The sequence below is a fragment of the Heliangelus exortis genome, chromosome 6 (assembly GCF_036169615.1).
Source record: "Heliangelus exortis chromosome 6, bHelExo1.hap1, whole genome shotgun sequence".
Lineage (NCBI taxonomy): Eukaryota > Metazoa > Chordata > Aves > Apodiformes > Trochilidae > Heliangelus > Heliangelus exortis.
Genome location: NC_092427.1, coordinates 25,695,048 through 25,710,867, shown reverse-complemented (window position 1 = coordinate 25,710,867; position 15,820 = coordinate 25,695,048). Strand labels below are relative to the sequence as shown.

General features: G+C 42.8%; 1 protein-coding gene across 2 annotated transcripts in view; it reads right to left on the bottom strand.

Moving 5' to 3' along the window:
* Positions 1–445: 445 nt before the first annotated feature.
* The window catches only part of WIPF1 (WAS/WASL interacting protein family member 1), a 54,383-nt gene continuing 39,008 nt past the window's right edge, over positions 446–15,820 (bottom strand). Inside the window, exons 3-9 of one of the 2 annotated variants that reach the window (XM_071747306.1) lie at positions 15,371–15,459; positions 14,067–14,196; positions 11,687–11,872; positions 9,679–10,428; positions 7,320–7,532; positions 5,534–5,647; positions 446–4,213 (exon numbers count right to left, since the gene is read on the bottom strand). In XM_071747306.1, the coding sequence (XP_071603407.1) occupies positions 4,158–4,213; positions 5,534–5,647; positions 7,320–7,532; positions 9,679–10,428; positions 11,687–11,872; positions 14,067–14,196; positions 15,371–15,421 (1,500 nt within the window). In that variant the 5' untranslated portion in view covers positions 15,422–15,459 and the 3' untranslated portion in view covers positions 446–4,157. Of the gene's footprint in view, positions 4,214–5,533; positions 5,648–7,319; positions 7,533–9,614; positions 10,429–11,686; positions 11,873–14,066; positions 14,197–15,370; positions 15,460–15,820 lie in introns of those variants that run through there. The other variant, XM_071747307.1, reaches the window with a different exon arrangement.

Genomic DNA, 15,820 nt, shown 5'->3' with positions numbered 1-15,820 from the left:
AATGGTGATCACACTGTTGTGCTATGGTATGACATACATGCACATTTTATATTGTGATTTGTACTCTAGTATTGATAGCAACATTCAACCAATTGGTTTGTATTTTCATGAGCACTCTTCTCCTTTCCAGCATCCTGTGGCTGAGGGGAGTCTCAAGGTCTCTCAAGGAGACTCTAAGTCTCTTGACATTTGGCTTGAAATAAACCCTCTGATAATTCAACTCCATTCTTTGCTTCCAAGGCTAAAAGTATCCTTTCTATTTGCATACTTTTGCATAGAAAATTGTTGTGTTACGATATATGTGAAGCATGATAGCAGCTGAGTTCCCTCACTCTCTGCTCCAACACAGACCTACAAGGGACATGGAAACAGCTGTTGCTGCAAGAGGAAACTACCATCCAGTTTTTTAAGAGACAATTTAAGGAATCTGTTTAATAGTTCAGTCTTGAAAAAAAAAATAGTTCTTAAGGTTCTTTTAGTGTTGGGAAATGCTGGCTTCTAAACAAGAACTTTGCAACCTTATTTAAGAAGTAGTTGATTTACAGAAATAGATGTTTCCTCTGTCACAAGCTGCATTTCCTTTAACAATTCTGAACATTAACCACCATGATCTCTTCTCCTGCTGTCTGATTCAGAAAGTCAGAACAGACATAACATGTGCTTTTCTTGCAAAAATACTGAGCAGAAATTACTGTCGCATAATACAAAAGTCATTCCCATTTTATTTACTGACTTCAATTAAACAAAATGAACATTCGTGGCTGTTGTCACGCAATGTGAGTCTTAGTGATGACATAAAAAGATAATTTGAGGTGTGAAGGTTTATAACACAATGCTATTAAAACAAACACACTAGATCTTAAATGCAAGCAGTGAATCTCATTTAGTCCTCTAATAACCTATGCAACCATGCTGAAGTCAGCCAGGCTGAATGGCCAGCAGTGTGAGACACTGGTTTGGGGAAAGGGTTAAATTTCCAGAAGAATATCAACAACTGATTGTGAGGTTAACCAGAGCCACCCACATCTCACCTGAAGACTGCTCCAACAGTCTCCATGCACTGAGCTCAACCTGTAGTTAGCAGACCAAGCACATTGTAACAGCAGGTTGTGGCTCAAACACCACAGAATGCTACAGTGGGCACTATTTACACCAGGACTTGGAAGAACAACACCTATTAGTTTTTCTAGTGAGACACAGAAAAGTGGACTGAAAAAAGTCATAAGGCAACACTGATTCAAAATGTTTTACATTCTTCTTTTTAACATTTCATAGTGAAATAAATACTTAATACTGATCATACTGGTAATTAGCTACTGATATATGAAGCAATAAATTGAATGATAAAACGCTGCACTGTTCTGGAATATATCTAGGGAGTTTTATAGCAAAAGATATAAATAGTATAGTTGTTAGGTGAAAAAATACCTCATTCTGCATTCTTAAGCTATTTTACATCTACGCCGAACACCCATTCTGAAGAGGTTTCTCTTTTTAGTACAAAGAAGTGCTAAATCCAAGCAGTTTAGGTTTCTTGTCTTCTTAACTTAGGGCCTTTTACACAGCACATTTCAAAGTGATATTGAAGTTGGTTTGCCAGGTTTTTGGTAGTGGTCCAGAATTTCTCGTCAGAAAATTTTGCTCAGAAGTTTAACTGTATTAATATTTTGAACAATGCAGAGAGTTAGCAGAACAACGTGCAGCATTTTAATTGACTTTCTCAAAGTAAAACAGTCATGCCAGAAGTAAGTTACAAAAAAGGTATAGTTTCTGAAGGTGGTTTTTTTGTTTTGTTTTTTGGCTGCATAGCTATTTGGATATTAATAAGAATTTGGCAGGTTAAGGTATTGGAAATATTGTATTCTTAAATTAAAAATGTTGTTCTTTAGAAAGGTTTAAGTGCTTCAGTTTAATAACCTGAATACAATAATTTATCTTTTAAGTTATTATCCTAAAAATCTTATTTGGACTTTTATTCACATAATAATATCTCAAAGAGAGAGGCACTTTGTATAGTGCATATGTTTAAGTGACATCCATAAAATACATATAAAAATTCGGTATTGTGCTAGGTTTGATCCCAAGGTGCACCTGTCACACGGAGGTCCCACTAATATCTGTTTAAGAAACTCTTACAGCCACGACCCTGCAATTGGATGTAGATGCATCCCTGCGCCTGCGCATTTAGTTGCAGGTTCAAGACCATAACTAGTAACTTAAAATAGGTTATTAGATATAAAAATGTAAAAAACAGGTACAAAATCAAATGCTATCACAGCTAACGAGATTTTGTAAACAAACACTGAAAAGGCCAAATTAAATGTGATCTGGCCAAATCTAACTCTGTCTTGTCCCCTTTGTGGTGACTGCCTCAGCTGTCGGGCAGAAAGGGATCTGCCCTTCCACACCCACTGACAGCACAACAAGCCCTGTGAACAGACACTGCAGGGGGTCCAGACTCTCCGGCTAAATTCCCTCAGTATTAAAGGACTGACCTCACTGTAGCCGCAGAGTGTACTTAGGATCATGTCTCTCATGCTAGAGAAACATTTTCTTAACCTACATGACTATTTTTTTTTTCTTACCAAGCAATGCTGTTGATACAGGCTTGGCAGGGATCCCAAGGATTGCTTTAAGGAAACAGAAACCACTGAGGAGATAGATGAGAAATCTTTGAGCTAACCTTCAAAAGTTCAATCAACAAGGGGCTATCATTCAGCAATATTTCATATCCAGAATTATAATCTTCCTCTAATTTCCAACAACATTTTACATGCAATTAGATAAATTTGTAAAATGCACTCGTACAATAAACTTTCCTCACAAACAAAATTAAAAAGCCATTAAACATATTAATAAATTGTCACAACATTAGAATACTCTCTCTTCTATTAACATAAGCCTTGTAGCTCTCTGCAGAGACTCCTTTCAGCAAAGTTTGAAAGGGCAGGCTTCGTGATAAAATCAGAAGGCCAAATCTTCCCATTTCTCTTGAACCAGTGGAACGCAAATTTTGGAGATGCTGCTCCCACTGTACCACACAAACCTCAGACCTCCTTCACTACAACAAAGGGCTTTCACTTACACTCATTTTTTACCTCATCTTCTCCCCTGCAATGCAAGTCAAATTCACTCTGAGACTTGGGACCTAAGCCTCAGAAAGCTTTTTAAGTCAAAACCTGTCATTTTATTGTACCAAAGAAACAACTGGAAAGCAGCCTGGAGAGCACTGGTGTTTGTGATGCTTTAAAAGAAGAGCCTGCAACAACAGTAGTTGCTGCATTTGCACCAAGACTACTTTCTGAGAAGTCTTGGCACACAGTCTCAGATGGAGGGCATTGCAATAACCCAGAACACTGATGACTGGTTTGGTCTGCATCAGATTAGGGAAGAATTAGGTACTACATGCATAATGCTATTAAAAAAAAAAAAAAAAAAAAAAAAAAAAAAAAAAAAAAGGAGGGGTAAAAAGAAAAGATATTTTTATGCTGCTGAATTCTTCACTTGTGCTTTTCTTTGTAAGATTCTCCACAGTTAAAAATAAGGCCAGACACACTCCATCCTTGGGACAAGATATTCTATCTATGGGTTAAAATAAGATTTGCTTCGCTAAGCTGAAGTGAAAAGGCTTAGAATGAACTCTTCGTCACCATGTGGTGGGTCTATGGCTTGCAGAAGCAGATGGGCCAAATTAGGCATGCAAAGAAGGATCCAGGGGACTCTCGGTTTTTCCCAGCAACTGTTTTTTAAACAGAAAATAGATTGTACTTAATCTTTCAAATAATACAGCCACTGTACCCAAAGTGAACGAAACAGCTTTGTTACAGTTCTTGTGAAATTCAAAGCCAGGCCTCCTGTGGAGCTCTCCAGGGAACAGGGCTGGACACAGTACCCATGATGCATGTTTGCTGTGTATGGTCCACAAAATGCCTTTCATGACAGCCTGCAGTAGAAGCAAATGAAATGTATAGCTCTGAGCAACTATAGTTCATAAACTGCATCTATTACTTCTGTAACAGAGACTAAAGTTTGTTCCAGCTGACAAGCCAAAAATGGAAATAAAGCAAAGCAGACAACTTTCCAATGATGTGGACAAGAGAGCTGACTTGAAGGAAACTTGAAAACAGACGTTGCCCAAAGATGGGCCAGAACCCATTTCACCTTGGTACAGGTGGAAGGGGGGGAGCACCTCTTTCTTTTCGGCCAGAACCACCTAAAAAGAGAAAGAAAGGTTTTTTTGTTACTGTTCCTGGCTTCTTTCTAAAATGGGAGTTTACATCCAAGCAATTCCAAAAGTGTGAAGATCTACTCATTTTCTTGCCTAGCCATTTTACTTAAAAAAAAAAAAAAATCTTTGTAGTGTTTCTGGTTAGCTTATTAAACGTCAGAACTTCAAACATGGTAAAAGGAAGTTTTTAACTAACACTATGCCCAAATGTCTGGAAAGCATATGCATGTTACTCCTTTGGCCCCTTCAGAGGGCCAAGGAGATTGATGGCTCTTGTTAGCCTGGCTATTCTGTGTGCATACACACCTTCTCAGTGTTACTTTCAACACCTGCAAATACCAATGACAGTGGCAAGCTCAAAATACAGCAACATTTAAAAGACCCTCTCTTTATGAAGATTTTCATTTTAAACTCGGGAAAGGAAACATAAATGCATGTATTACTTTGCCTTTCTTTGTGGAGTAGTGTGAATGGGATGCAAACTTACAGGGTAAAGTGAAAGAGCAGAGGCCAAAAGGATTTTCTGCTCTGAACCAAAACTTCATAATTTGGAAACAGAAGAGAGAGAAACATCTGAGTGTACAGATGAGTACATGATAATTATGAGCCACTGATGTCATCTGTTGTGAAAGAAGTAAATTGATCCTTGGGTGTATCAGGTAATTGCAACTAATACAACTAATACAACTAATGAAGACAGGAAACATTTATGCTGCTCTCGAAGATGTGGTTGAGACCTGAACTGTAAGAGCATGTAATACTGATTGGAAAAGACAAAATCAAACTGAAATGTATATGGAAGCAACCCTGATGATCACAGAGCATAGCTTGGAAGCAGAGTGTAACACATCCTGGCTTAATCAGTCCAGCAAAACAAAGCTGAGAGGAGGATATGACTGTTGTTTTAAAAAAAAATTAGGGGTTTAGTGCACCAAGTAGGATAACTAAACTCAGGCATGAGGAAGGCACAAGAATAAATGAGTTGTGCATGAATGTAGATGGGAAATGAGAAGGCAGACCTTGGGGATTTTGCAGTTGTGGCTGCCTGGATGACTATAATGGTAGAGGTCATCTCTTACAATACATGTTCCAACTTCAAAACCAAACAATTCCCCCCCTAAAATACAAGCTTAAGGGGGACTTATACATGTGAACCTGAATTTAGTGTTTTCTGCGTAGTGGGGAAGGGTGACCAGGCTGTTAGTCTGAAAGGTTTTGAAGCCTCAGCATTCAGTATTTTCCACATCCACATTGTTTTTAGGATGATAAGATGAAATTCTAACAGCAGAAGTAACACATACTTACCTCTACTTTCATTTCTTGCTAGTTTACTGGGATAACTTCTGTTCATGGGTACATATGGCTCTGGAGGTGGCAGATCAGATATAGGATGAAAAGAAAATCTGCTTTCCCACTCATCTAAAAAAAAAAATCCGTGCAATTTATTTGTTACTTTTGTGACACAGCTTTAGGAAAGTCAACTGACATTAACATAATGTTTAATATATTGTATGTTGCAAGATGATTACATTGCTGAATATTAAACCAGCATCCCACTAGGAAATCAGGAAAGAAGATTCTTTTAGTCTGAGAATAAAAATTCTTACTAACTTCAACAGATAACTTAGCCAATTTAACACAAAGTCACAGATAATGAAAACAGCCACAATTCCACTCAAATTAATGTCCTGTTCTCTTCCATGTATCATAGATCTGCCTTTTGATACAAACACATGCATACATATATATGTTACTTGAAATGCATAGTGTTTCCTACATCAGTAAAGTATATTGTCCCAAGGAATTTTCTGATATTCGTACTTTTGATATACAGAGCTCAAAAGCATCAGTAAAAGCACAATGACTTGTAAGCAGGGCTTTTTCTTTCTTAATTTTTAAACAGGAAAAATAAATTTGTTGCTTTTATGATAAAATTCATTATGACAGAGAAACTTGCATGTAATTTGTGTCAAAAAAGGGAAAATATATCAGGTGAATCTTTACGGCTGCTACTGCTGTGCTAACGAGTGTTCAGAATTCTAAAGAATAAAGCAAGCTGATCAATTTCTTTGCTGAAATGACCATAAAATCCTGTTTATGTAGCCCTGTTCTGCACATGAATTTGGAGGCCCAGGGAAGCAAATGTGAACTATCTTTAACTAATTTCTCCACTTCATCACTTCAGGACTTTGCAACCGTAACTTTCTTGTGATATTGTTATATTTTATTGTATAATGTAATGAACAGGTGAGTAAAATCTGCCTGGCACTTGTACATGTGGTTATTTGCTGGGATCCAGTTTTTCTATGTTTGCTCCAAATAGTTGCAATGAGAAACCACCGTGCAAAGAAGCTGTGGGTTCTGAACTCTGCAAATGACTTGTGCAAGAAGAAAATGTGTTTGTGGCTCACCTGCCTTATCCAATTTGTGAAGATGCTTCAAAAGGGTGAGTTGGTTTTTATTTTCTATTTGCTTTTTCTAATCTTATAAATGTTAGAAACACCAGTTTTGGCCTACCATAATTAGTGGAAAGATTTTTCTGTCCTTTGCAAATAGAAAGCTGTTACAAAGAAAAGTGTGATGAATCCTTAGAGCACAGAAATCTTGGCCCTCCTCTTTTCAATAAATACCAGATAAAGAAAGACACTTGACATTTTCAGCAGCATTCTGACAACCTCTTCCCTCATCTGTTTTTCAGCTTCTGAGTCACCATCCAACTTGTTCTGACTTCACTGCTTCTTAGTGTAGCCATGGTTTGAACTCATACCAGAGTCAAAACAATCCCCTTATGACTTATTTCTGAATTGTAGCAAAGCAAACTACAATTAAGATGTTATTTTATTCAGGCTACTTTTCAAAGGGTTATTTTGGAGACTGCACTGACAACTTTGCAGTTCTGTTCTATGTATGGCATTTTTATTCTCTTCTCACTTGGAAGGGTTAAATGAGACCCACATGGCACCTTTGCTGAGCAGAAACCAAAGGTCTGCACTAGAAACAAAGCCTCTATCCCAAAACCTTTTTGCAGAATTAAGGCCAAAAGCCATTACATGGTCTCTGTCAAAGGCAAACAACTGGGTGGATGGCTTACCATCAGCTGGATCCTGGAAGCCGTTTCTGAGAGCTGACAAAGGTGGTGGTGGTGGCGGTGGTGCCGCTGAGCCCGGACGGTCGGGGGGAAGTGGTGGTCGTGGTCCACTTCTCTGATTGTCCATCCCTGGCCGGGACGGCAGCTGGGGAGTAGCAGGCAAAGCCCTTGAAGTGCTTCCATTTCTGCTTATGGGAGGAGGTGGTGGAAGGGGGCCTGGAGCAAGACAAGAGGCAAGCACAAAAACGCCATTTGCATCTGGGGTTATTCTGATGGTGATAAACCACTGCCTGTGTCCCATGGTCTCCTGCTAATCAACCACAATAAGCTGGTCTGGGACTCTGGGCTCAAAGAGGAATCACCCTCAGCACCCACTTCCCTGCTCTCCAGAGCTCTCTAGGGAGTTGGTACCAATTGGAAGAGTAGAAATAAGTAAAGCAGGATATCTCTAGGCATAAACACACCTCAGTGCTCATATTCCCACATCCCTCAGCTAGAAAAACCTCTGTAGAGGTGTTGATCCTTGAAGCCACTTTTAAACTACTCTAAATTACACTGAACACAACAAGCAGAAATTACAACTGGAACTCAGGGTAGACTGAAGGCCCAGTATATATAAATATATTTGTAAATACATGTGCTGCATACCAGTTTTTTCAATAGTTGGAGCATATCCATCTCCTGCTAAACTGGAAACAGACCTCACACGTAGACTGGCAGCTCCAGTGTCTGTACCTGAGTAACTGGCGTAGTGACGCAAAAGGTCAAATATGTAACATGGGATTGAGGCCATCCTGAGGGCAAGGGAAGGGCCCTTCTCCCAGAGGAGACAGTAAATAAAGGCAAGAAAGCTGCTGCTGCCAGGGAGAGAGGTACCCATGGTTGGGACACAAGGAGACAGAACAGAGGGTGTGGAGAGCTATGTGTGTTCAAAGGTCTCGCTACCTCTGCTTGGAACAGTTGGGCAACTGAAAATTATGTTCATTTTTATGAAATGCTTCCTTGGTCTGATGAAATCTAGCTACAGACATACATTTTGAAAAAGACTGAAGCAGATATTGAGTCTCCAGCAACAAGCATTGAAACATGCTTCAAGAAATATGCTGGACTTTGGGAATTTTTTTTATTTTCTTTTCCTCTCCTCTTTTTTCTCCATCTTCTTCACAAATTACTCAAGTTTGCCTTTGGGGAATGGATTCTAAGAATGAGAATCATCTAGCAACTTTCAGAATAGCTTTGCTTGCGATAATCCTGTTAAACCACATCACTTATGTTAAACTGCTGCAGAATAAGAGTATTTATATCTATAATTCATTGTTACACCTCTGCTTGTTAAGCCTACAGATTTTTATTCCAAAAGATTAAATGAAAAGCAGCTCCATGGAGCTTTCCCTGAGTTGCCTTCTATGCATTGCCGCTTCCTTCCCGATGTTACAAGGCCTGGATATTTGTGCCTAAATTCTCTCACCTCCTAAGGAAGAACAACAATGTATTAAGAGAAGTAAGTTACAATGCGCAACTTTTAAAAGCTATGAACAATAGCTGTCACGGAGGACAAAGTATGTTGTGACATAGCTCAAAGGAGACAATTCTATTTCTAGTCTCCTCTGAAATCTGCATAGGGCAAGTTACAACAGTTACACTGTAACAACAAATATTTGAAAATTATTGCCTAGGTTTTCTACTACAATAACTTGTATTTGACTGGAAGTGTTCCTGTCTCCCAACTTGCAGAAGGTCTGCAAACCTCCATTCACACGATCGCCACCATGAGCTCACGCTGGTTGACTCAGGAAGGCAAAAGCTGTCACCTATCAGAAGCCAGATAAAACAGCTTCTTACCATCAAAGAACGTAACAGGGATACCCTGTTTGCAACTCTTTTTAACGACTGCAATTATAACAATAAGATCTGCACACGAGCAGGCTGGTGATGCACCGTAACTTCCCGTAAGCCATCGTGATGCCCACAACCCCTCATTTCCAGCTGCAGAACCCCGGGTGCCCAGCAGCACGGAATGTGGCCCTCGAAGAGCAGGAGCTCGCATGTCCGCAGGCGAGGCGCTGCCCCACGCCGCACCCCGCTGCTCCGCATCCTCCCAGACGGCCAGGAGGCCGTGCCCACCGCGGCTCTGCTGCTCCTGCTGGGCCGCAGCGGGAGAAGCACCTGCAGGGCGGTATCGGGGCAAGGCTGGAGATGCTGGGTTACGCTCCAAGGGGCATGGCTAAAGCCACCGTCGGGCAAACAGAGAATTCCCCCTTTCCGTGAAGAACCGTCCTCCCATTCCAGCGCGCCCACCTGTTCCATCTTAGCCCCAGCCGCCGGGTCCCCCCCACCCCCCAGCGCCGCCCGGGCTCCCTACCTGAGCGGCTGGGGGGGTCTCTGACGGGAGGCGGGGGCCTCTCGTTGGGCGGAGGGGGCAGGGGTCCGGAACGGCCCCCCCCGCTGCCGGACGCCGTCGGGGACCCCAGCGAGATGTTCCTCTGGGGCAATCGCGGCATCTCGTCGCTCCCGCCGGGGACGGGTGGGACGGGGGGCGGCCCCGGCCTGCCTGGGGGCAGCGGGGGCGCCGGGGCGCCCAGGGAGGGCCGAGGGGCGGAGGGCACGGGCGGCTTGCTGTTCTGCACCGGGGGCAGAGACGCCTCCCGTGCGGCGGGCGGCCGGTGCGCGGCTGGTGGCGGCGGGGGCGGCGGCTTGTCTTCTGCCGGTCGGCCCGGGGTGGGAGGCAGGGGCGGGCGGCCGGAGAAGGCGGGAGACACGCTGGGGCCGGGCTGCCGGAGGGGCCCGGAGCTCCGGTTGCCCGGGAATGGCGGGGGCGACGGCCCCAGGCTGAGCTGCCGGGTCAGGCCCGGCACCGGCGGCGAGCCCCTGTTGTGGAGGCTGGAGGCGATGGGCCGAGGGGTGCTGGGCACGGGGGGCGGCACGGCCTCGGGTCTGGAGCCGACGTCGGGTCTCGGAGGCGGCATGCGGCTTCTCTGCGGCTCCGGAGCGGCGGTTCGCGGGCCCGAAGGCGGCCCCGGGAAACGCGGCGGGCCGGTCGGTGGAGAGAAGGGTTTGGGGGCTGCGGAGCGGCCTCCGGGCGGCAGGGCGGGCGGGCGAGGGGCACCGGCATCTGCGGACACAGGAGGGAGAGGTCATCAGCATCCATCACTCGAGGGCTTCGCCCGACCGTTTCCTCACGGGAAAGGCCCGGGGGTCAGCCCAGCACGGAGCACGGCAGCCTTGGGACTCGGTCCCCCCCAGCAGTTGGCAGCGGTTCTGACAGCTCTGGGGAACCGCTCCGGAGTAGCGGGTGACCTCCCGGTAAGGCTAATGACGGCGGCTTGGGACACGCCGGTGGCTACAAGGCAACACAACTGATGCAGCCCTCGCATAACAAATAACAGCTCAGTGAGGGGGAAGAAGAAATGGAGAACAAGTGTTTGAGACCGTGAACTTGACAGCAAAGAAATTTTAGCTTTAAATGATACCTATCAACAACAGTCCTGTAGAAGGGTAACTTCAGCCTTTTCTAGTAGCTGTTTTCTAAGGATGTGCTTGTGCCCATTGGAAAGAAGGCAGACAGCCGTGCAGTTAAAGAAGCACTGTGCTGTGATGCCAGGAACTTTTGTATTAGTACAAGTTCCCAAAATAGACTGTGACACAATATAAAATATCATCTCTGAGAGACTCTTTTATACACATACGCTGAAAAATGTATGTTTGTCTATAAAATAAGTAAGGTTTGTAACACCCTACAACCCCTCTTGCTCAGTCCTCCTTCCACAAATGTAAAATCTTACATCCTTAGCCTTACTGAACTCAGTGGTCCAAGATGTCCTTTTTTCTCAAAAGGCTTTGGGGAGCAGCTTTTTTTTTTTTTTTTGCCAGCCAAAATAATACAGCACATGCCCCAGAGAAGCCTCCAACAGCAGTGTGCACACCAGCCAGCTGGGATGCCTTGCACACTCCCTCACTGGTAAATCATGCTGCTGTGGAGCTGACACAGATGTACTTTCCATTTGGAAAGTTTACCCTTTTTCCTTAGTGCACAAGGGAGAATTAATCTGGAATCCTTATGCTCCCCTCTGCTTCTGCACACCCACAGATAAGGCTGACCTGACCATACTGTGCAGAGGTACCAACTTCACATTGTTGATATCTTCACTTTTCACCAATAACTAGGAGGATGGGTGTAAAGACAAGTCTCACTTCTCCCTCATAAAAACTAGTGTTAAGAATAAAACAAGACACGATCTGAAAATTACATTTCCTAAGAGCCTGAGATATTTAAAGACTTGCCCAGCCCCAGTGGGTAATTTATTGCCATGCTGTGAAGGTTTTAAGCAATGTCATTTACTTTTCACACTGAAACTGCAAGGCTTTCTTACCAGCATCTCGACTCGCAGTAGATCTGAGCTTTGGCATTCCTGCTTGAAACAGGCCCCCAAGGCCAGGTGGTCCCCCACCACCAAAGCTGCCACCACCACCACCACCACCACCAAAACTCCCACCACTGCTGCCACCACCACCTCCTCCAAAGCCACCTCCACCACCTCCACCAGGTCCTTTGGGTTCTGTTGGGAAAAACATCACTTACATTAGGCAGAGTAGTGAGACTGATCCTGCCATGTCATCTCTTTCATAAGAGCAACACTTGTAACTGGGGAAAAATGGATGAGCTTTCAAAACACAGTAGTCCTTTTTCAAGTTAGATCATCACAGGTATCATCACTACCAATACTGCATCATGAAAGGGGTGGTGCAATAAACATATCCATCATGTTTTATTAACCCATCACTTTCCTATAGTCTGCTTTGGATTGGAAAGCAGAGATACAGTTATTATAGAGAATATGGAATCAAGCATAGGGGTGACCTCTAAGAGTTGTCCTTGTTACCATCTTGCAGCTGCTTCCCATTTCTTCATACCTTTGCTTTCTTATCCTTTCCCTTCATTTCTCCATAAGAAAACCAAGAGACAGAACAATCTCATGGCAAACAGGAAAAGAAGGAAGAAAACAGAAGTGTCCTTCTGTTGGAGCTCTCTGGTGTCACTTCTGGGAACTCACAGACCTCTGTCACTATTGATGCTGCTGCAATACATCTACTTATTTAAATTAAGTCTAGTGGGGAAAGAGACTTCATTTCTGATTACTTTTCTATAGGTCCATAGATGCAGTGACAGTGACTGCTAATTTTTACACAGGCAGGAATTATTTCATCAGCTCTCTTCTTTCCTCTCCTATGCCTCTGTAATGTCAACATTTATTTGTGTCAATAATGCTATGACAACAGAGATGCTAAAAGTAAAATGAAAGTGTTTCCCACCACAAATACAGGGGAAAGCCCTCTTCAGAGCATTATTACAAAATGAGCAGGCCCACAGACTGGGATATTTGTGGAGACAGGCTCCCGGATGACAAGCTACATGGCTGAAGATCAATTGTTTAATTCCTTGGCATCTATATTTCCACAGCTTTGGGTGGGTGAAAATTTCACTGAGTTTAAAGTACTTAAAACCTGTGGATGAAAAGCACTTCTAATAACCTCAACCAGAAAAAAGGAGGAAGAGTGTGTACACAGGTGAATGCTTCACATCAACATACCCTTCTTAAGCATGTCAGCTCAGTTCAGCTCTGACTCATATGGGGCGTGAATCTCTGGGGAAATGCTGCTACTATGCTTTAGTCTTTCATCATAATTGTTAATTCATGTAAACATGATAATAGGTGGCATAATTTTAATCTTACTGTTTACCCATTCTTTGAACCCCTTAATAATTTCCTCCAGTTCATTACAATAGCTAGAATCTGTAACTTTGCTTTCAGAGATAATACTCAAGTGTTTAAAAGCTAAATACCTGGCTCACTGCAGGTCTGTGTCTGTTGTTGTCGTTGTTTTGTTTTGTTTTTAATAATTATTCTTATTTGGTCACATTCCTTTGGGTATTTCCTTCTTTCCTCATCATCTTCCTGCCACAGTTAAGCCTTTAGTTGCATGGCTGGACCTGGACTGAGCTGTATCACATTTACTAATTAGTCTGTAGAATGCCTGTCTCCCTAGGCAAAAAATGCCATTCCTCCAATGCACCAGGCGTTGTTCCTTGCTCTTCTCCCATTTCTGTTCTGCCTTTCCAATACTTTTATTCCTGCTGACATGCACAGTGAGACACCACAACAGCACAGCAGGATGGAGACCTTGTCTCCACTCAGGTAAGTGGAGCTGCTGCCTTGTGCCAGAGCACCACCTGGGCAGGCTGGGCAACAAGGTTCTGCCAGAACAGTCACAGCCAGGAGTCATTCCAGGAGGAGCAAAAAGGCTGCAGCAGTGACACGCAGGTGGGGCTGTGGCTCCAGGCTCTGGTTTTGCTTTAAGTGGTACTGAGGCCATTAACAAGGCAACAGTGTCATGCCAGGGGTGCCTTCGTTTTGCTGGTGTTTATGCAAAAGTGGAGTCTGAAAATCCACTTTATTTTATTATTTTTATATAGTTCCCTTTGACTCAGCAGAGCTCCTAGTAGGGTTTACATAGTTTTCTCATTTGAGCAAATGAGAAAAGAAAATGTGAGCAAGAAAACAAATGATCATAAGCAGTACTAGATTTCTCAGCTGACTTGATTAATGATGAATAGACTATATATATGCCAGCTTTTGGCATTTTATTTTCCCTACTCCTCTCACTCCAGTTCATCTGATATTTAAAATAATTTTCTGTATTCAGACATCCATTAATGAATACAGAAACTCCAGCATGCAGAGTTATACTTACTATCTAGAATGGGAGCACTTCTGTCATTAGTAACTGTCTTCTTTAGCTTTTTTCCTTTGGTAATATCAGATAATAGAGCGTTTCGCCCTGCTTGTTCCGATCTGCTTAGGGATGGCTTTTCAGTATTTGCCTGAAAAATAAAATAAAAAATGAGGAGACAAAATAAATCCCAACATCTAGCTATAAAGTTCTGCTCAAATACAGAGCAGTTTGTTTTAGTGGCAGTAGAGTGGGTAGCATGCTGCGTCTGGTTTTGTGAATGATGTTACAGGTAGCTTCCCTTGTTACTGACTTGAGGCCTCAAACACTGCTGCTGTTCTAACCCACACTATTCACTGGAAACAGAACACTCTTATGCAAATTCATATTCTTTGAATTAAAGATTTAGAGTCTGGTTTTTTTAAAGCCAAGGCACATTGATGGTAAATTGCTGTTTTGGAGACCAAACAGGAACTGACTACACACATAATTTGATTACACAAAAAGGTGGACTTTCTTGAAATTTACAGTGAAAACTCCTAGTACACAAATTCTGGATAAATCAGAAGAAAGATGGAGTTTTATTTACTATTTTAGTTCTGATAGAAATATTTTAAAATGGCAACCACCACTTCAACAATATAGATCTTTTCAAATAGACCCAAAAATCCTATAGATGCACTACGTTTGTCTCAATGGCCCTCTCTTTTCAGTTACATTTTGGTGACACATTTTCTTAAGAACAAAAAAAAAATTAGTACAGTTATATTGACACAGACGCATGTATACATGGTTATTTCTTCTAGGAAATGGTGGTTCCTGAAAAGCTTTCTGACTTTTTGGATCAGTGTTACTGCAGTTCCCTGAAAGGTGGTGATAGTGACCACAGAGGGACCAAGCACAGAATCCCTATCTTGCTGATGGTGCAAAAAGAGGGAAAGACTCTTTAGCAACACAGCCCAACATGCATAACCAGCCCTGGTTTTGCAGTGGAAATATCTGAGTACTTTACAACAGCATTTCAGTAAGACTTTTCTTTCTTGTCAGTGAGGTGACTGACTGCTGGAGGTCAAACAAGCTCTATTCCAGCTTAGGCTGACTTAAGTCAGGTCTGATGCATTCTTACCCACCACACTGGAAGGGAGTGGAAGTGATGGTCTCTCTTGTATGATCAATCATCAGCCATAAATAAAATGCTGGAGAGCTTTCCACAAGTATCATGCATAGCCTCATCTGCATCTCAGTGGCTCTGGATGTCCTTTTCAATATGACAAGAAGCAAGAGAGGACATTGTATGGTGTACATTTACTTCCTGTAAAACTTACCAAGGCAAGCGTTGGGGGTGGAGGGGGAGCTGGAGGAGGAGGCACAGGCATGGTGGAAGTCTGAGCTCTGCCTGGTTTTGCTAAGAAAACTGCACAACAAAACACAGAAACACAAAAGGCCCAGAGATTAATAATTCTGTCGTCTTTGGGAGTACATTCTACTCAGCTGAAAACATCCTTGCAACTAACAGATACATCAGACACATTTTCTAAATCTAAATAACCTGTAAAAAGCATTTTGTTTTTCATTTGTATGGAAGCCAGCTGCACCCTTGAATGGGGGGCTCCCCTGCTTCGTACTAGGTACAGCACCCTCTACAGTCAGTCTGAGCATTAGGAAAATGTTCTGAATAGAACAATCACAGTGAATGTTTGAGAGGAGTCATCACCTACAAAGTCTGTAATGGCTCTGAGATGATCCATGATATGCATGTGAGAAAAAAAAATGGT